At 43.1% G+C, this 21,544-nt stretch overlaps 1 protein-coding gene across 1 annotated transcript in view; it reads right to left on the bottom strand.

Moving 5' to 3' along the window:
- Positions 1-12,792: 12,792 nt before the first annotated feature.
- DRD3 (dopamine receptor D3) overlaps positions 12,793-21,544 on the bottom strand; it is a 39,052-nt gene continuing 30,300 nt past the window's right edge. The window contains exons 5-7 of the mRNA XM_046003266.1: positions 17,179-17,375; positions 14,150-14,432; positions 12,793-12,989 (exon numbers count right to left, since the gene is read on the bottom strand). Of these exons, the coding sequence (XP_045859222.1) occupies positions 12,793-12,989; positions 14,150-14,432; positions 17,179-17,375 (677 nt within the window). The remainder of the gene's footprint in view (positions 12,990-14,149; positions 14,433-17,178; positions 17,376-21,544) is intronic.

Below are 21,544 nucleotides of genomic sequence, written 5' to 3'. Positions count from 1 at the left end.
TGGACATTGTTGTGTAGGACAGGACTCTTGAACTACCCCATCATTACCTTGTACTAATGGAGGTAGGGAGTGAGGAGCCAGCTTTTGTGCAAAGCCAATACAAGATTCCTGCCGGGATCTGAAAGTGAAGTATTCCTGGGAAGTCTTTTATTAGCCAATGTGGAGTAAAAGTGAAGAAGTAATTGCCATTAATCATTAATTTATATGGAAACATTTGAGCATTCCCTAAACACCCCCCCCAAATAACCTTTTGGGACCTTTCCAATACCTTAGGACACACCTTGCTAACAGATGCACGAAAGAAATCAAGATGAAGCACAGATACTCCCAGACACCATTCAAAGCTCTGACAGCTGGATGCTGAGATGCCCTGTGGAGCTCCCAGGGAAGGAGCTGGGCGTGGCCATTTTGGCTGCCCCTAGGGCCTGAAGCCTCTCTACGGGGTATCTGTGACACAAACTCAGTGCTACTTCTGCTTTTCACCTTCTTTTGTATAAGAGAAAATGCTCTTTGGATTTCTTTGGTTTGCAAAAACAGGTGCTAATGTAGTTCTTTGTGAAAGCAAAGTGGTGTGACTAGAAATTTCAGAAGGCAAGAGATACCTGTACCCCAGCGCCACAGAGAGGTGAGCTAGAAAGAGCCTAAATCCACAATGACGTTGATAAGCCACTAAGTCTGCCAGCCTGAAGCTCATACTACTTAGAGTTCTTCGTAAGTGGTAGCAGTAAACTTGCTCCTTAAGGCATTTGAGACAGGGTTTTCTGCCATTTGGGGCAAAGAAATCCTAACTGATAACAATGGTATGTACTGGATTAAAAAAACATTTTACAGATATTTTCACACCAGCCTTGATATAAAACTAACCCGGGGCTAGACAACAGTGGCAAGTGTCTCTGTGGATGGCCGAAAGAGTGGTGAGAACCTGTGCATATCCTGCAAACATCGTTTGGCTCTGAGGATTCAAGCCAGCTTGATGCTTTACCAATAACCTGACCACATTCCCTTTGATATCTTCTTCCATTTGAAGGTCATTTGAATCTCAAATCCAGTCTAAGGCAGAAGATAGAGTTACAGTTCAAGGGGACTTTGCAAGCTGGAATGCTAGGGTACAACCAACAAGTTGAATAGATGACAAATACAAGATCTAGCACTGGCTCCAAAACTCTAGGACACATCTTAGGACACAGAAGTTCAAGATGGGGAGATTTGGTTTAGTAGAACTTTAATGGAAGACATCTGGGAAATTTAGGTGAGTACGGATTATAGATGTTATTGTCTGCTGCCTAGATTCCTCTTTCAAAATTAAGACAACAATTCTTCCAGCTGTGAGGGTTTTGGCTCACATGGCTCACATGGCCAATGGCTCTCAGCTGAGTTCCTCTCCAGGCACGGTCCTCAGCTGAAAAGAGCCATACCCCTCACTCCCAAGTTGGGCCTCTTCCTTGGAGATAGCTGCTTTTCATACTTGATTGATATGTGTGTATAAAGGCCTGGTCCATGTACCTAAGGTTGGGAGAAGTCTGAAGGGCTGTCTCAGATCCCTATGTGATCTGCTAAAGCCCTTGTTATAATTGAATTGTAGTAATTTGGTTCATAAGATCTGGGGAACTCTGTGGTATAGGAAATATCGCTGATAAGAAAAATGCCCTGTAGATTTAATGGTAAGCCTCAGTAGGAAAACCCAAATAGACCCCCAGGATTCAGAAGTGAGGCAAGCTATCTGTAGCACGGAAGTATATACCTTTAGAAAAATAGCTCCTGGTTCTTGGCAGAATCAGGGGAACTGACCATGTGATACCAAGCATCCATGCCGCCGGAACTGCCCATCACAAGTTCTGTGAGACCCCCAACAACAATCTGAAGGAAAGAACGTTGTATATCCAGGGTCAGGTGTGAGCAGAGCCAGAGAGCAATAATAATAAGCTGCATGGTGGGTGGCCCAGACCTCTGTGGCATTCACCACTCTTGCACTAATACTTCATGCTTAGCTCATAATTATGGCTACCATGGGGTGAGAAGAAAAGCTGAATTTGGTCTGTGAGTAGGTAAAATCAGCATGTGGTTGAAACCAAAAGTAGCCTATGGCTGTACTTCACGGGTGCCGTCCACTCAGGGATGTCTCTGAAAAATAGAGATGAGTGGAATTCTTCCTAGTGGACAAAGCCTGTCAAGAGAGATACTTTGAGGTAAGAATATATATCACTCATGGGCAGTAGTGAATGGTTTGGCTAGTGAACTCTCCACAACCTAGGAAACATAATGTCTTAGCTAGTCTATTCCAGCCACCTTGTATCAATGCTGGCACAGTAGACACAGTGAGGGAGAAATGGAGTCACCATCCTAGCAAGGCTAATTGACCTTGATCATCAGGAGAAGGTAGGCCTACTCTTACATAGAAAAGAATACTTCTTTGCCCAAATTTGATGATAAGGGACAAATACAACAAACATAGCCTGAGAATGGTGAGGTTGGAGGCTATGTGTGGCCCAAAAATGTGGGCTCCTGCTTGCTAAGGCTGCTCTAATTACTGCTACTGTTGGAATATCCAGCCTCCTAGCAACAGACACTTGTGCTGAGCTCCCAAAATGGCTCCAGCTCTTGAAAGATCAACCAGCTTCTTAACGGCAAGTTAATTACAACAGCTGATCCCATATTGTGATTCATCTAGATGAGAATTGACCAGAACTGACTAATACTCCAATATGGACTTGCCCTTCCTACTCACACAACCTCAGCCAGGCAGTGCTTTTGTTGCATTTGATCCACTGGAGTAGAACACTGGCAAACGTAGCATCAGACCAAGGTAATTGCTTATATCAGTGGAGGTATGGCCGGCCATGTGCCCATGACCATGAGCTCCACTGCTTCTATTACACGTTACACCTCCCAGAAGCTGCTAGTCTGAAGGAACGTGCAGCAGTTTTTCTGATGCACAATGGAGGCATCAACTTGGACATGATATTCTGATGATGGCGTGCCAGCTTTCAGACATTGGATATGCTCTAAATCAAAGACGACTCATGGGCCTTAACCCATCGGTAGACTGCATGGATCTAGGAAACAAGAAGTAGAAGTAGAAGTGCCCCCACTTAACATTATTTTCCCTGACCCACTTGAGGAATTGTGTACTTCTTGTCTCTGCTCTTTTGGACTTTGCAGATTTAAAGGGCCTTGTTCTTATTTTTAAAATAACTTTATTGAGGCATATTTTACACAGTGTATAATTCACCTACTTGAAGTGTATAACTCAATGATTTTTGGTAAGGTTACCAAGTTGTACAACCATCACAATAAATCAGTTTTAAAATATTTGTATTGTCCCAGTAATATCCTCATGCCCATTCACTAGTAGTCTCCATTCCCACCCTCTGCCCCAGGCAAGCACTAATCTTCTCTCTGAATAATTTTCTGGACATTTCTCAGAGTGGAATAATACCACATATATAGTCTCTGGTAGTTTGCTTCTTTCTCTTAGGAAAAGATTCTGAGATTTATCTATGTCATAGTTTGTATCATTAGTTTGTTACTTTTCATTGTTGAATAGTATTTTGTTATATGGATACACCATATTTTGTTTATCCCTTCACCAATTGATGGATGTTTGGGCTGTTTCCAACTTTTGGCTATTGTGAATAACACTGTAAGGAATATTAATGTACAAGTCTGTGTGGATATTTGTTTTCATTTCTTTTGGGGAGATGCCCAAGAGCAGAATCACCAGATGATATGGTAAATCTATGCTTAACTTTTTAAGAGTCTGTCAAACCATTTTCCAAAGCAACTGTACTATTTTGCATTCTTATTGGCAATGTGTAAGGATTCCCACTTCTCTACCCGCTTTCTAACATTTGTTATTCTCTGTCTTAAGCCACTCTTGGATGACTAATGATGTTGATCATGGTTTTATGTGTTTCTGAGTGATTCTTATATCTCCTTTACTAAAATGTATGATTAAATATTTTGCCTTTTTTTGGACTGGGTGACTGGGTTATTTGTTTATTCTGTTATATCTTTTTTTTTTTTTTTTTAAAGTAAGCTCTATGCTTCAGCAAGGGGCTTGAATTCATGACCCTGAGATCAAGAGTTGTATGCTTTACTGACAGAGCCAGCTAGGCACGCCTTGTATATTCCAGATGCAGTCTCTTATCAGATAGTGTTTTGTAAACATTTTAGAAGCCAATCTTATTGTTTTTAAATGGTGTCTTTTGACATGCAAAGTTTTGAGTTTTCATAAGATCCAATTTATCTATTCTTTCTCTTCTGATGGTGCTTTTAGTGTCTTATAAGAAATCTTTGCCTATGTTAAGGTCTCAAAGATTTTTCACTTGCATTTTCTTTTAAAAGTTTTATTGTTTAGCTCTTATATTTAATTCTGTGTTCCATTTTGAGTTAATTTTGGGTTATGGCATGAGCTGGGACCTAAATTGTGTTTTTGCATCTGAATATCTAATTGTCCTAGCACCATTTATTTAAAAGGCTCTCCTTTCCTCAGCAGATTACCTTTGTTGAAAATCAATTGACCATAGATATAAGGATTTGTTTTTTAGAATTTCAGTTCTGTTTCATTGATCTATATCTTATGTCAATACAGCACTCTTGATAACTATATCTTTATAGTAAGTTTTGAAATTGGGAAGTAAGCATTCTCCAACTTTGTTCTTTTTTAAAAAAGAATTAATTTTGGTTATTCTGGATTGTTTGCATTTCCATATAAATTTCACAATCTGCTTATAAGTTTCTGGGGGCTGTTGGACTTTTGAGAAGGATTGCATTGCATATACAGATCAATTTCAAGAGATTTACCATCTGAACAATATTGAGTCTTCTGATCAGAGAACACAGAACCTCTAGGTCCTGTTCTTTTTCTGTTTTTTTTTTTTTTAAGTTAAAAAAATTATTAAGGCAAAATCCATAAACATAAAAGTAACCATTTTAAAGTGAACAATTCAGTGTCATTTAGTACCTCTATCTATTGTGAGACCACTATCTCTAGTTTGAAACACTTTCATCACCTCCAAAGAAATTGTATATCCATTAAGCAGTTACTCCCCATACCCTCCTCTCCTACTTTTGGAAACCACCAATTTACTTTTATTTCTATGGATTTAACTATTATAGATATTTCATATAGGTGAAATCATACAATATGTGACCTCTTTCCACTTCTTATGATGTTTCTGAGGTTCAACCACATTGTAGCACATATCAGTACTTCATTCCTTTTTATGGCCAAATAATATTCCATTGTATGCCTATACCATGATTTGTTTATGCATTCATGAGTTGATGGCCATTTGGATTCTTTCCAGATTTTTGGCTACTACGATTAGTGCTGCTATGAACATTTCTATGTAAGTGGGTTTTTAAATTTTGTTTTGTTTTGATTTTTGTTTTGAATCCTTGTTTCTAATTATTTAGGTTATACACCTAGGGATGGAATTGCTGGATCATGAAGTAATGCTAGGCTTAACTTTTTGAGGTAAAGATCCTTGTTCTTTTTTTTTTCTTTTTTAGATTTTATTTATTTGTCAGAGAGGGAGGGAGAGAGAGAGAGAGAGAGCAAGAAGGGGGAGCAGCAGGCACAGGGAGAGGGAGAAGAAGACTCTCCAATGAGCAAGGAGCCTGATGTGGGACTCGATCCTAGGCCCCTAAGCTCATGATCTGAGCTGAAGGCAGATGCTTAACTGACTGAGCCACCTAGGCGTCCCAGGAGCCTTGTTCTTAAAGGAGGAATATGTATAATAGGGGATGAAAACCCAATTAAACTTTAAGTTATGGCTTTTACCTAGTCATTTGGAGCTCCTAGTGCCAGGAGGCCAACAGATAAGTGATGGAGCATCCTGGCAAATATAATTGAATCCTGATAATCAGGAGAAGTTAAGGATGTTGTGACATAGTAGGGATGGGGAAGAATATATTTGGTGCCTGGATGGTCCACTGAAGTGTCTCTCTGTATTCCTTTGTTTAATTTTACCACTACATGGATAAGTGTAGCAGCCATGCCCTGAGAAGGTCACCATATCCCTCAGGGTCACCCCATCAGATATGTCCCTAGACCAGAAGAGTGCTAACCGGTAGTGAGAGGAATCTAGAATAGATGACAGAAAAAGGCAATGATGAGAATTATTTTGGCATTGAGACCAGTTGCTTGGACAGAGATGATAGTCCATCCCATTCAGCTTCCACAGGAAGAGAGACCAACTAGATTCCTGATGAAGCTGTTTCTAGAATTTACTACATAAGGAAAGTGGAGTCAAATGGCATATAGTGCATGCTGCACATCCCCTCTTCAGAACTGAGGAATTTGTTCCCCCAAGTTGCCAGGAGAGTTGATAGTGAAATCTTTCAACTGCACAGATCTTTCTTGCCTAAGGCATCCCTCCTTCCTGGGGATAGTCCACTTCCAGTTATTGGCTTGGGCCATAAAAGGCCCTGCCACCTGAGAAATCCCAGTGAGATTGATTGTCTGAGTTCCGTGTGTGACTACATCACAGTTCAACTTCTTCTGCTGCTGCATCCTACGTCTTTCACATACAGGTGTTGATCCCTAAGGCCTAGCCCATTAAAGTGTCCCATTCAGCATGTGGATCTCCTTCTTAGGGTTGCAATATGATTCCGTGTAATTTGTTGGGTCATTCAAAATTGAGTATTCCAATCATGCAGAAATGAGTCTGTGGCACTCTGAACGGGTTAAACAAACAATATTTAGAAGATTATATTCTATCTGGGCCCTCGTATTTTAACAGAAATACTAACAACATGGCTACATCCAGAAGAAATCAACAAAGATGGAGAGTTTAAGAAAGTGTTACCTGGAGTAAAGAAAGAGGAATTGAGACTTTGGTAAACTGTTTTAGACACCCCACAAAGGTTGCCATTGGGAAGATGGAGTAGAAGTTTCTGTGCTGGAGAAAAGAATAGGGACACAAAGGTAGATTTTATAAGAAGGCAGATTTTGGCTGAAAGGTGGAAAGAGTTTTCTAAAGGATAACCAGTCACATGTCCAAAGGATAACCAGTCACATGTCTTGGGAAGAAGTGATCCAGCTTTTTAATACAGCAGGGTGATGATCATGGGTCAGGGATATTAGAGAGAATTTCTTCAATGACTTGGAGACCAGGCTAAAGTCCCTCCCAAGTTTCAAATCCCATGATTTTATGTTGTGATAAATACAAGCTTTTCAAGGGTCTTTAATACAAAGTCTTATGGAATCTGCTCAAAGCATAAGGCAAGACTCCATTACGCAAGTTTTTCCTAAAGGCAAACACCATCTTTACCGTCACCCACCTGGAGTGGTGCTACATGAAGTAGGGGAACTACAGGACATTCCTTCAGTTTTCTTCAGCTCTAATGAGTTTACTATTGCATTCCTTTTCATTTCATTTCATTTATTTTTTAAAACAGAGACTATTAAGGATGGTTTTTGAACAGTTGGACTTTTATTAATAAGCATGCCTGTAGGTTTTTAAGGCTCAGAAGATAATTTATGTCCTTCTAGAATTATTTTTAGCTTGTCTTATCAGAGCTTAGGAATTCAGACTTACCATTTTATTGATAACAAAGTTGAGCGCCAGGAAGTTTGCACATTTGACTCAGGCCACTAAAAAGTCTATATGCCAAGGCTGGAATCTGACCTCTTACATTGTGAATGACACAACTTTTGTGCCTTACCCCAAGTCGTCCAAGTTCCAAGTCCTCTTGCCTTCCAGATCACTTTCTCCATATTTTATGGATTGACTTGTGTCCCCCCTAAAAGATATGTTGAAGTCTTAACCCCCAGAATCTGTAAATGTAAGCCTCTTTTGAAATAGAGTCTTTGCAGATATAATCAAGTCAAGATGAGGTCACATTGAATCAGGGCGGGTTTTAATTTGATGACTTATAAGAAGGGGGAAACTTGAACACAAACACACACACACAGCAGGGAAATACCATGTTAAGTCGGAGGAGAGACTGGAGTTATGCCACCCCACTTAAGGATACCAAAGATTGCTGGCAACCACCAGAAACTAGGAAGAGGCAAAGAAAGATCTTCCCCTACAGACTTCAGAGAGAGCATGGCCCTGCCAACACCTTGATTTTGGACTTGGAGGTTTCAAAACTAGGAGAGAAGTCTCTGTTATGTTAAGCCCCATGGTTTGTGGCCATTTGATACGGGGGCCTCAGAAATGAATGTACTATATCCGGAGCACTTTTCTCAGGAAGGAAGAGGTGGAGCAAGAGGAAACACATTCGGCTCAGACATCATGAGGAACAGAGACAGAAAGTCTTGAGGGGTACGTGCATTCTGCTTCTCATTCCCTGGTCAGGAGACGAGCAGAGACCCCCCTCCCCTCCACCAAGGTCACCCTTAGCAAGCACACACCTGCCATCAGCCTGACATCAGATCATGCTATACTTGGGCACGTGGCTGGCAGAGCAGGGAAAGGGTGTGCTGTTAAGGACTAGCCATTTGCCTAACAACTTCACTACAAATTCAGCCAAGTATCCTGGGTACATGTAGGGAATAAAAGACAAGAGAAAAATCAGATTTCATGTGGGAGGCTGAACAGATTGTGCCTGATAACATGAGACAATTAGAGAATCAGCAAGGAGAAAGAAAGATGGGCTGTGAACCAGAGAGGAATAAAAATAGCTGCTTGGGGGGGAGGGATGATGATGAGGATGATGATGATGATGATGATGATGGTGGTGATATCAATGATAACAATCTCTCACATTTGTTACAACTTTATAGGTGGCAAAGCACTTCTAATTCATGATATCTAATTGCTGTCTAGTGAAGAAGGCCATTGGGGTGGGTGGGGGCAAGAGGTCCCAGGACTTGTGCTTGGCACTGACTCCCAGGTTCTGCCTCTGTCAGCGTGTGCGACAGAGCCGAGCTGACATTGGCATCACCCTCCACTGAGTCTCCGTGTCAGGAGGTAGTCATGGAAACTCACTCCCTTCCTAAGCTGATGAGGAGAGAATTAGGTAGAAAGGAGGAATCAAGTTAATTGCCTGTCATCCCCTCTCTGCTCTTTGTGTGTTGATTCAAATTAAGCTTTTTCAGTTTTCTGATGTCAGCAGATACCAAAGGATGAGAGCACAGGCCTGGGAGTCAGGACCTGCAGGAAACAGCCAGTTCTGAGAAAATTCCTGAACCCTTCTGCTTCTCTGTTTAGTTCTGACCCAAGCATTCAGGAAAACAAATTTCTTTGCCTGATCCCTAACCCCCTCTATTGCCCCTCAATTTCTGACCCAAACTCTCTGAACTGCCTTCATTTTAACCATCTCTGACTCTGCCTCCATTCAGCCAGCCATTCCCCTCCTCTTGCAGAGAAAAGAGCAAAGAATTCAAATTGAATTCTGCATTTATTGAAATTCACTGTAGCTCAGAGGGAAGTAATTAAATAAGTCAGTTAAGTAAGTCGTCTGCGATGTGTGTTGCCCACATGGAGGGAAGTGGAGGGAAGATCTAGAGGTTTTCTGCAAGAGTTATCACCACTAGCTCAGGAGGTCTCCAAAGATGAGGCCCTTTCCTTTCCTGTCCTATGGTCTCTTCTCTACAGCCAGATGGAATTACTTGAGATTCCTTGCGTGCTCCTTGCTTGTTCATATCTTCAGCTCTTTAAAGGTTTTTCTCTGCCTGGAACACCCTTCGTACTTCCTAATTATGTCTTAACCCTGACAATACTTGTCTGGGAAGCCTCTTTAGGGCTGAATAGAGGACTTTCAAAAACCACGAAATCCCTTTACTATAGACAAAAAAGCAGGTCATCAGTGTACACACAAATTCAACCTCCCCACTGTACTACAAGCGTTGGGGGCAGGGACCCTGTTTCCCTTGACGATGTTTCCCAGCATTATACCATGCCCGGCACATGGAAGGTGGTAGACCAGTATTTACTGAATAAGCGGTTGATTTAGTACATGGTCGATGAAAGGAGTATAGAGGATAGTGTTCTAAAAGAAGAAAATATTTACTTATGATTTAGAGTTGAATGTCGGTTGTAATCTCTCTGATTTCCATACTATTTGCATTTCACCCAAATAGTACGGCCGGCCCTGAGGCTTTTTTTAGGCCCCTGAACAGGTTTGCCCCAAGAACTCTGCCTTGCTTCATTCTGGCCAACGTCTCTCCTGGAACTTTTGGCCACGCTGGCTCTGAAAGTAGCAAGCTGTGAGGTTAAGTGCTGGCTCCTGGTGGGAACTACTGAGGCAGAGGTGGCAGAGTGAGGAATTCCAGGCTGAAGAGGCTGAGGAGAGTGCTCGGAATTCTTCTAGAAGGCTCTTCCTAGACCAGAAGAAAATTCTGGGAAAGGGATGTTGTCTCCGATTAGGGATAAGAGGCTGCTGTCTAGGGAGAAGATGTCCCTCAGTTTAAGGGTGAAGGTGACAGATTGACTTTCTCCTTGTATCTATATGGAGTTTATAGATTTTATGGAAGAGTCCAGTGTATTGGCACTCTTATCTGTCATTAGCCAACGGGGACAATTGTTCTCGACTTCCGTTTCCTTTTATGTAAATGAAGGAGAGAGTAGAACCAAACGCTCTCCGAGGTCTGTCACCTGGTTTTATACAAACAGATTATGACTTTGTTGTGTGACTGTTTTAGAAGTTAAACGTGGCGGGAAGGGGAGAGCATTGCCCTGGGCAGGCCGCCTCCGGAAGTTAAGGGACGGAGGTGAGTCAGGTAGGCCGAGGATCTTCCCGGGACCTTGGCTCCGTTTTTTACTCCCCGTCTTTTTCTCCCACCCATTTCCCTCTCTGGTGGAAGGCGGTGTATCCCAGCGGTTGGTTGCATGGGCTTGCGAATCGGGTAGACGTACACTTGAACCCCAGCTCTGCCAGTTACTGAATGTGTGACCTTGGCCTGTTAGCCTGTTTCCTCACCTCCAAAACTGAGTTTATCTTCTCTTAAGGTTATCCTAAGGTTTTAATGACTTGATGGAAAGGAAGGACACGCAATATTTGCCATCCTTCTTCTTCATAAATATATTAATACTGACACTATGTTTTTATTTTTAGAAATCTCATTTTGACATGGAATTTTATTAATTTTAACCCACTGTCCTGCTTGTTTTCTGTTTATTTTGCATGGAAAATCCTGGGAATCATGTACTTTTACTTCTTCAGATATGTAACAGTTTTAGTCCCCAGTTCTGCTTGCCCGATAAACCCCTTGAGCTAGACGGCATGAGGTACAGGAAACTAGCAGGCACACAGAATTTTTCCGCCAGACTTACAATATAAATACTATTCTAGGCAATAACATTTAACAAATGCTGGCATTAAAAGCATTCAGGAGTAACAGGTAACTAAATCACTGGGGGTATAAATTTTCTTCTTACACACTTAAGGGTTAGAGGAATAAAGATGGGGCAAAGAAGCCTTGGATTCTTTGTAAAGTTCTTGTATACTTCAAAATTTTACCAGAATCGCAGTGGACATCTATCACACCTGTGCACAAACAGCTCTTCACAGTAAACTTATTGACGTTCAAGATGATAACACTTCGTAAATTATCCATAAATTGTATCTGGATTCTCTAGGCAGTGAGAAATAGCTTCTTTAGGTGAAAAGGGAAGTGGTGAGAATATTCAAGTTCCTTCTAACTGCAATTTTGAATAACATTGACACATTTCTATCATGCCTTTCATTTCAGTTGTTGGAGTGGCCCTGTGCAGACTCTGCACTAGGCCTTTATGAAGACTGTACATGTGACATCTTTGGACAGCTACCCTGCCTGGTGCCCTCAGTTCTGAGGTCCTCTGACAGTCTAGGGGAGTCCCTACTACCCTTACAGGTGAATGAAAAAACGCAGAAGCAGGTGGTGGGCTCCTTGAAGGCAGGAGCTGTCTTCTTCATTGTCATCGATCCAGAGCCTGGGAAGTAACTGGCACTTTGTAGACACTAAAGACTTAATGGGTTTAGGGTCTGAAAGTATTGGGTCACTATTAAGTAGGAGATGAAGATGCATGGGTAGGAAAACCTTATAGCATTATGAAAAGCATATCTAAGGCATGTTATGAACCATTGAGTTTAAAGTGATTCTATAGTGGGAGCGGCCACTTCCTTAACATCCTCATCCCGAATTACTCTGGAGTTGAGCCTCTGAGAATACAGGAATGGAGTCAGAGGACCTTCTTAGTGAGAGCTACAGGGCAGGGGTAGCAAGGTTTGAAAGGAAGCCCAGGTCCCAATGTGGGACAATGTCTCCCTCATCAGCTGCAGCCAGATTCCACAGAGAGGTATAAGGTGCCCTTATAATTCAGCATACAGCAAACAATAGGAATGACCACAAGGGTATGGGCCCACAACTGCACAAGGTCAGCCTGTTGGTTTAAGTAGAGGCTTGAAGGAAGAGAGACTGGCTATTCTGCAATGGTTTACTGGCTGAGATTTCAAGGACCCCTGGTGAGTTGACAATTATAACTGTTCATTTTTCCATCACTGTGATGAATCATGTCTCTGATGACAATTGTGTGTGTGTGTGTGTGTGTGTGTGTGTGTGTGTGTGTATAGAGTCATGTTTTATGAGCTTCTTTCTGAATGATTGCTTGTCACTCGGGGACCTCCCAACTACTTGAAGATTGCCAGGATGGAGTCAGATTTTAGCTGGGGAGGTAGAACATTCTGTTTAGGAAGAAGCAGTTAGCTAAACCTGCCACTCAGGGAGGTCCTGGCTCCAGGAGTCTTCTTCCTATCTCACGCCACAGAACACAGCACTGTCGTTCTGAGCGGGCCCTGGCCGATGGCCTGATGGCCTGTCAGCTAAGGGTGGGCACAGGGAGTCCACTCTCCTCTCCTTCAGCAAGACAGGATCTTGAGGAAGGCTTTACGGAACTCGACATTGAAGGTGGTATAGATCACGGGGTTGAGGGCACTGTTCACGTAGCCCAGCCACGTGGTGGCGCTGTAAAGCTCTGGGGACACATGGCAGGCTTGGCAGTGAGTATTGAGAACGTGGGTCAAAAAGAAGGGCAGCCAGCAGACAATGAAGGCCCCTGGGTTGCAAAAGAAGAGAGAAATTGGGTCAGGGGTTTGCTTACTCCTTGTGTTATAACGTGAAAATGACTCACGGTTGTTTGCTTTGTGCCAGCCACCATGCTGGAATTGTACATGCCCCTTTAATTTTTATACCAACCCTATGAAGGAGGTGTGATTAGCCACCTCATTTTTCTTTCTTTTCTTTTCTTTTTGGATGAGAAAATTACATGTTTACATCTTTGATTCATCTCAGGCCTTTGTTCCTAAATCAACTTTTCTAGTTTGATATTTAGGTAGCTCTTTACTAGTCTTTTCTACTTCTCAGTTCAATTCAAATATTTATTTATTGTCTAGCCGTGCAAGACATGACCCTAGGCACTGACAGGAAAGAGGACCTTAAAGACATGACTGACGTTTCCTGCTGTTGAGATTACATCCAGGTGTCCTCATAAAGTCCCTGAGACACGAGAAAGGAAGGTTTGTCAATGGCAGTGAACAGGACGAATTGCCTTCACTAACTCTACATGCTATCTGTGATTTATCAACTTTTTCTCTTTAAATATATTTTCTATTTTTCTACTGTAAAAACGAACCCTGATTTTGTACATTATGGAAAACTTGGTAAATACAGAAAAGTAGAAAGAAGAAAAATAACCACCCACCACTCAAAGACAATCACTTTTGACATCTTGGTGAATTAATTTTCATGTTTTTCTTTCTCCGTCTTTGAAATAATCTAGATGTTATCACACCATATGACAGCAGTTTTTTGCATCCCTATTTTTTCACTTAATATTTTAGAATAAGTCAGCCTTTATTAAATATCCAATATATGCCAGACACTTTTATTGAATTATTATCTTATTTGTTATTTGACTTATCCATTTTAATTTCATGGGGTAGACAACAAACACAATGAACAAATGCAGTTCAGTTAAGTCACATGTTCAATTTTATATTTCATAATTTCAGCCCAGGTCTTTTGAATTTTCCCGAGTTAACATTGATACACATACCCTTCTCAATTGTATTGCAAGCATTTATAAATATTATCATTATTGGATTTCCATTTCTGACAAATGTGTTTCCTTAGTACCCTCTGCCAGCTCCACCAAACTCAACCTAATCCAACCAAATTCAACCCAACTCAACCCAACTCAACATGACCCAAACTCACCAAGCACGATTGCCAGCATCTGGGTTGCCTTCTTCTCCCGAAGTGGCACTCCACGAGGCTGCAAGGGCCCCAGCTTTAGAGATGTCGACAACCTGCCATTACTGAGTTTTCGAACCTCTAAGCTGAGCTTGGGTGCCATGGTGGGGCTGAGGGAGTTCCGAGTCCTCCCCTCCCTTTTCAACTCTCCCCCGGCTTCTTGGAAGCCTGGTCGCCCGAAGGCAGTATCTTGGCAGATGCTGTAGTAACGCTTCAGCTCCATGTGTGCCTGGCTAGGGGAGAGTGGCTGTAGGTGGGACAAGAGAGGATCCTGACATTTCTGGGGACACTGTTTATCTTCTGCATGTTCCTGAAAAGGAAAGGGCATGCAAAGAAGTTAGAGGAAATCATCATTCTGTGAAACCTCTGGAGAGCATCTCTGAGAGTGTAGGATCATGAAAAGTTAAGGTACATGAAATCTGCTTCTGACTTCACAACTAAAAAACACCTACCAGATATAGAACATTTGAGAATCACAATGGCCCCTTGAGGAGGGTAGTATAGGAGTATAGCCTGGCCTTTTTGAGTTAGAATGAGCTGGATATACAGAGGAACATGTGAAATGATGCTACTAAAATGTAAATCACAAAATCTGGAATGTGGGAAACTCCGTTAGACAAATGACTCAGTTTTTTTCAACAAATAAATGGCAACAACAACAATCACATTTACCAGTTGCAAAGTATGGGTCTTATTTGAATTTCGAGTCGAATAAACTATGAAAGACTTGTAAGACAATTGGAATAATGTGAACACTGACTGGATATTTAATGATAATAGGGAGTTATTTATTTGTTTAGGGCTATGTATTATGGTCATACATTTTATAAAGTCTTCCTTAGAGAGTCTTACAGAAATATTTTTGTTGAAAGGTCAAAATGTTTGAGATCTGCTTCATAAGAATCCAATGGGCATGGATGAGTGTAGGGGGGAGTGCAGATGAAATGAAATAAGATCGGCCATGAGTTAATTGCATGAGTTAATTTGCCTTGAATTAGTTGTCTTTCTGCTTTTTTTATTTTTGAAAATTTCCATAATAAAAAGTAAAAAAGAAAGAAAGAAAGAAAAGATAAGAAAAGTAAAGAAAGAAAACCTAGGATTTTCACTTCAGCTTTCCTACTTATTAGAAGGACCCTTGGGCAAGTTAATTAAATACCTTTGAACCTCATTTGTAAAACAGAAAAGAACTTGGGAAATTTTGATTTAGGTTGAGTAGACCCTGAGAGTATGTGGACATTTCTGGTTATTTGGTGGAGATGTGTGTGTGCTCAACATCTAAACTTCTTTCCATGTTTGAAGAATCAGACACTATGTCAATCTCGAGTAGCAGTCAGGACTCCTTAGCTCCTATTACTGAAGCCATAAAAGCCATATATTCACTCTCCACACATCCTTACCAGACATTTAGAGCTCTGGCACATAAACTAAGCCCAACCAATTAGAAATTTGCACCTAAGACCTTGAACTGGAGCTGGTGAAGCAGGGACACTTGAGAATTTTTCTAGTAGTGATGTGAGTCTTCTTTCTCTTTCTCTTCTGTGTTTTTCTTGGCTCTGCCCATGTGTGTTTCATTGACACCCTATTCCTTCTAGCCAGGTGACTCTGGATGGCATTTTCACACCATGTCCAAGAGTCACTGGTTCCAGTCATTGAGATCTAGCTCAAGAGTGATATGCTTTCTGTAGATCACTTGGTGATTCCTATTCTGAAGCTCCAATCAGGATCTCATATTTGTTATATACAAGAGATACAAGTAAAACATTGGGACCATTCCATTCTGTGGTGAAAGTGGAAGCAAGTCAAGTCAGAATGTTGAGAAGAGGTATCTTATATTTCTCCTGTAACCAAATACACGGCTTACTTACCATTTGTCCAGTGGCATCTGATGGAAATCTGTCCCTTATTGAAAACTGCCGAATGGGGTGCAGCCTCAGACAGGAAGACTAGGGTGGGTTGAAGGAGAAAGAGTTGTAGGTTAAGGTCTCCATGGATGAATCATATAGATGGCAATGTTTCGAATATCCTCAATGTTTCAGGTCCTTACCTCCTATTTCATGGGAACCAATATTCTTGTTCTATCCACACTGTGGGACTTCAGTTTTGAGAGACTGACTCTCACTCAGGTCATTAAAGGTTAATCTGGGCATCCGCACTGGACCTGCCTTCAACATCAAATTCAGTTCTCACTCTGTCTCTGAAGCCATTTCCTGAGCCTATCGACCTTTTCTCTCATAACCTCTAAGGCACTTCTATTTCGGTGCTTAATTGTCTTCATGTCAATCCACAAACATCCCGGGGCTGTTAGTTAACTTTGGGTAGAGGGGTGCTCTATCTGCTTGTCTAGATTCTAAACTCCATGAAGGCAGATGCTGTATAATATTCCTGCTGTCCCTTCCCTAGCAGATGGCAAGCATGTGCTGGACACGGGGATGAGCCGACTTTCCAGATCAAAGCAAATGGAAGATCAGTGCTGAAGCAGCTCCTTTTCAGAGCCTTGAAAGGCCCAATAACACGTATCATCAGCACTCCCTTTCCTAACCTGGTCAGCCCCTTGACACAGAGACACATCTAGTAAGAAAAAGAACTTTCTATGGGCCCCAGTGATTCTTGGAATAAGTGGTCTGCTCAAAAGCCAGTCCTGGGGACCTACCAGCAGTACACGGGACAGCTGCCACCCTACAGCTGCCAATCGATGTGACATTTGTACCATTGGGCATTTGGGGGCAATGAAGAACTTCGATGGAAAGCAGAAGACATCCAGAAACTATCCTATCACCTTGCCAAGCATTGTGAGCTCTAGGGAAGACTCACAATGCACTTTCTGGATTCGATTTCCTACTCTAAAGCAGAGCCAATAGGAGCAGATTCGAAGGTGGGTGTGAGATGTGTGTCTCCGATGTGGCAGCATGAGCAGCAGCAAGGACTTCTGGACACAAGGCTAGGAAGCTACTGGGTCAGGCACCGTTCTCCCTCTGCCCCTCCGAGGGGCTTACCTGTTGAGGGAAGCCGGGTCTGACACTGATGCACTGACTGTTCTGTCGAGTGAGGATCCGTTTCCGTCTCCTCTGTCTCAGCACCATGTAGATCCTGGCGTAGACGAGGACAGTCACTCCGAAGGGCAGGTAGAAGGACACCACTGAAGAGTAGATGACAAAATCAGGGTTGGAGATGGAGCAGACACTGGGGTCTCCTGTGAGTGAGAGAAAAGGAGAAAGCAAAGCAGTTTGCCAATATGAGACATCAGTGGGGAGCACACAAAATGGCCCCATACCATGTGTGGTGTCTCGACCATTTAATCCACACAGAACATGGGGAAGCAAGGGTGCTGCCCCCCTCCCGCCCCCCGAGTCTCAGGTCACATGTGCCTCATTTGTGGCGGCTTTCACCAGCTCCTCAGTCAGAAGCAGCTCCTCCTTCCTCTGTGTCCCACAGCCCTTGCCTTGCCTCTTCTGTGTGGTTAGCCCACGCGGCTGCTTGTTAAGTTGTGGGGACGGGGATGTTATGTTGTCAGTTCCCTGAGGGGAGAAGGTCCAATTCATCTTTGTGTTGCTCACAGTTCCCTTAAAAGGAAAATTACCCAGCGATTACATGCCAGATACTCTCTAAACTGGGACTACAAACATGTCCGCCCTTGAAGGGCTCAGTCTAGACAGACAGGCAGTCTTCCTGAATGCTGTGTTCAGTGTCATGGAGCAATGTGGCCCGGGAGGCTGGGGACAGTGTCATGGAGCAACAGGCCAGAGGCTCCCGGGAGTGAGGCGGCTCCCCAGAAAAGCGCCTGCTGGTGTGGAGGCATTTGTTGAGAATACCAGATCTCCAATTTGAACCTGAGGTCCAAGGCAGGTTGGGGCTGAAGACAGGAAATTCTATTTTTTAGGGAATCTCTGGACTGGTCAGGGGTAGGATAGGGAGAGGGCTGTTAGGGAGATTGTCACGGTGGACAATGTGAAATGAGGAGCACCTTCGTCCCTGTTTTATATCCTGAAATGCACCTGTCCTTACACTTTAGAGAGTCCTTGTGGTTTTGCCTTTTTTTGCTACCAGCTGTTGAAATTCCTTCAATGCCCAGAATAACGCCTGTAATGTGCCTCGTCTGGGAGAGAAAAGGGAAGAAAACAAGTATCTTCCAGATGGTGTGGCAAGGACTGGATGCATATCCTCTCACCTAATCCCTGTGGCACAGGAGCTTTTACTGGCTCTGTTCTCAGATAAGCATGTTAAGTCTCAGAGAGGTTCAGTAAATGGCCCAGCACCCCACACAGCCTGAAAGGGGCCCAGCCTGGGTCTGTTTCTCCAGTCATTCTGACCTTAAAACCAACGTTCTTTCTGTGATTTTGACTTACCTCCCTCTACCGCTATAATTCACCCCCTCTATCACTGGGAGGCCAGCACTGTCAGCAACAGCTGTCGGGACACCCATCCACTCTTCATAAAGGGTGGGGGATTCTCAACAACCCCAGATCTGGCCTTCAAGGAGATAGCCGCAGAGGAAAGCTAGTGAGGAGAGGGCTGCAGCCAGCCGTATGGGCCCCTCATTCTGCATTTTGGTCTTCTGAGATAGACAGAGGCCAGGTCTGGGGTGGGAGACCCAGGTCTGCCATTTACTAAGTGAACTGGGGCACATTGCTTAACTATGTCAAGCCTCAGCTTCATTATCTGAAAAGGAGGATAAAAATAAGGTCTCATGGAGGGGTTGTGAGATTAAATGAGGAAAAATGGTAGCTATTATTATTACTATTTATTCTTTACTATGACTACGTATTATATACCTCCTCTGAGCTGTTTGAACTTAAAAGGCAAGGTATCATTTGGAATGAAAACCTGTAGAGAGACTTACAAAGAACACTATCTATAGGGGAGGGAGAGGAGCAACAGCTAATAATAAAAAAAAAAAGTATACTCCGTTCTCAGTGAGTCATTTTAATGAGAACACTCACACGAGGATCTTGAGGAGCTGCTCCCAAGGTTTTTGATCCTTTTGGGAGGAGGGTAAAATTCAGGAAAAATTAATATCATCTTGCCAAGTCTGTGTCAGCATCCTTTAGGAAATGGCTTATAAAACTTCGAGCAGTGGTCACCAGATGGACATTTTCTGGTGTTCTGGGGGAGACAGGGATGGGGGTGGGACAGAGTGGCACATGCTGGTCTTTCTGAACCTATCAGGACTCATGTAGGCAGCGATCAGCCCTCTTCCTGAAATCAGCTCACTGGGGTCAGCATCTGACCTTGACTTAAATGCCTCCTGTGAGGAGAGGCCTGAGCACATTTTGCTAGTGAGAAGGGGGGCAGGGATAGATGCCCTCCCACTATTTGTCTGGTTACCATTGCTGGTGTTCGGGGTACGTCCCATTCGTTCCTCCAGATATACCTTCGACCCTTCTCTACCCTCCTCTGGGTTCTGGGAAGCTGACCTCTAGATTTTATATATTAACTCTGACTTTTTCCCCCCAAGTTTTTATTTAAATTCCAGTTAGTTAAGGTCCAGTGTAATATTAGTTTCAGGTGTAGAATTTAGTGATTTCTTCACTGACATACAACAGACACCCCGTGCTCATCGCAACGAGCGTGCTCCTTCGTACCCAAGGGTACTCACACCTACTTTTAAAAAGCCAGGAGCAAAAGTGGGTATAGTATGCTTCTATTTGTGTAGAAAGTGGATATACCGGCACATGCACACACACACACACACACACACACACACGTGTGTCTATGCATACTTGTTTCAAGCATTATCTTTATGATTATTAGTGTTTGCTTCTAGGGAGGGTCACAGGGCAGCTAATGATCTAGGGTAGAAGGGAGACCTACCTATATGGGTGTCTATGGATCCCCATACCTTCTGTTTTATCATGGGCAAGTATTTATTTTTCCATTAAAATATCGAAAGCAAACACATGAGAAAGAGTGAATAGAGAACACAGAGCTATTTCACAATCACTGAGTCTGCACAGTCATCCCTTCCTTCCTCTCTTATCTGAGTAAACTGCTGCCCGTCCTTAGATCAAGCTCTGTGGTCTCTCCCACAATTTCTCCAGGCCACAAAGTCCTGTGAGGTCTGCCAGTGGGTAAAGTGACCCAGGAGGCTGGTAACCGGTGAGTGAGGGCCTGCCCCGGCTCCCACTGGGATTGGTCTGGCTATGTGTCCCGTTGGTAGGGCAGCAATTCTGGAAGCTTCTCTCCGCTGAGTCCCAGATGAGAGGGTGAAGACAATGAGGCCCCCCGCCCCAGGAGATGAGCTGCCTTGTCTTGATAATTTAACCTAAACAGTTCTGTGCTATTAGTACAGTAGCTATGGGATGAATACAAGAATGATGAATATAGGAGACAAATGGACAAATGAGCACATAAGCAGTTGCTGGCTGGAAGACAGTGGGGAAAACCAGAGGGTTACGCCTCATTCCCTGAGATGTTGGATGTTTAGGCCAACTGATCTTAACACTGAAGGAAGAAAGGGTGATAAGAAGAACTCAACCACTTACTCATTCAACAAAAGTTCATGGAGCTCATCCGGTGTTGCAGGCACCATGCTGGGTGACAAAATCACTGGCTCGGCAAAGGGGAGGGAGAGGCTTTTGTGGACCAGCCTGGGAACTTGAGTCCCACAGTGATATGAAGGGCAAGACCAAAAGCAGGTTGGCTCAACAGTTTCATGAGCGTAAAGCTCATGGAAGGATTTGTCTTCACCCTGTTCCCAGAGACGGGAGAGCCTGATGCATCTGAATTCAGGATGAGCCTGTTATTCTTTTTTTTTTTTTTTAATTTATTTGACAGAGATCACAAGTAGGCAGAGAGGCAGGCAGAGAGAGAGGGGGAAAGCAGGCTCCCAGCCGAGCAGAGAGCCCGACGCGGGGCTCGATCCCAGGACCCAGGATTGGGCCACCCATTCAAGGATTTTTAGAGTCTCCTCTAGTACCAGTACTCCATGCTGTCAATGATGGGGTATTTAGCTAGACTGCTGGGTCCCTGCTGGGAGCTGGGGCAACACCGATCAGCCAGGCCCCCCAACCTTGGACCTCTCTATGACCGAAGATCCTGCCTTATGTGCATTTCCAGAAATTCATGTTGCCCTTTACTCGGACAGTAAGAATAACGCCGAGAGGAAGGAAACTGAAGTTGAACTTTTTTCTGCCTTATGTTGTCTGATAATTCACAATCCCATATGGCAGCTCATTTCATTAAGAAGGGCTCTGCTAGAAAGTTCTTTTGTGTTGCACAGCTTCGTGGAAATCCGGCCACTTCCGATATCAGGCGTCATTGGCATTATCCTGCCCTTTTCTCCTTTACTTTTCACAGGGTGAGTAGAAACAAATAGCTGAGAGAAGTCATTTATATTGGGCTTTCATGTGAACTTAGGAACTT

This window comes from Meles meles, chromosome 4, assembly GCF_922984935.1.
Source record: "Meles meles chromosome 4, mMelMel3.1 paternal haplotype, whole genome shotgun sequence".
Lineage (NCBI taxonomy): Eukaryota > Metazoa > Chordata > Mammalia > Carnivora > Mustelidae > Meles > Meles meles.
This window is presented reverse-complemented; position numbering and strand designations above follow the sequence as displayed.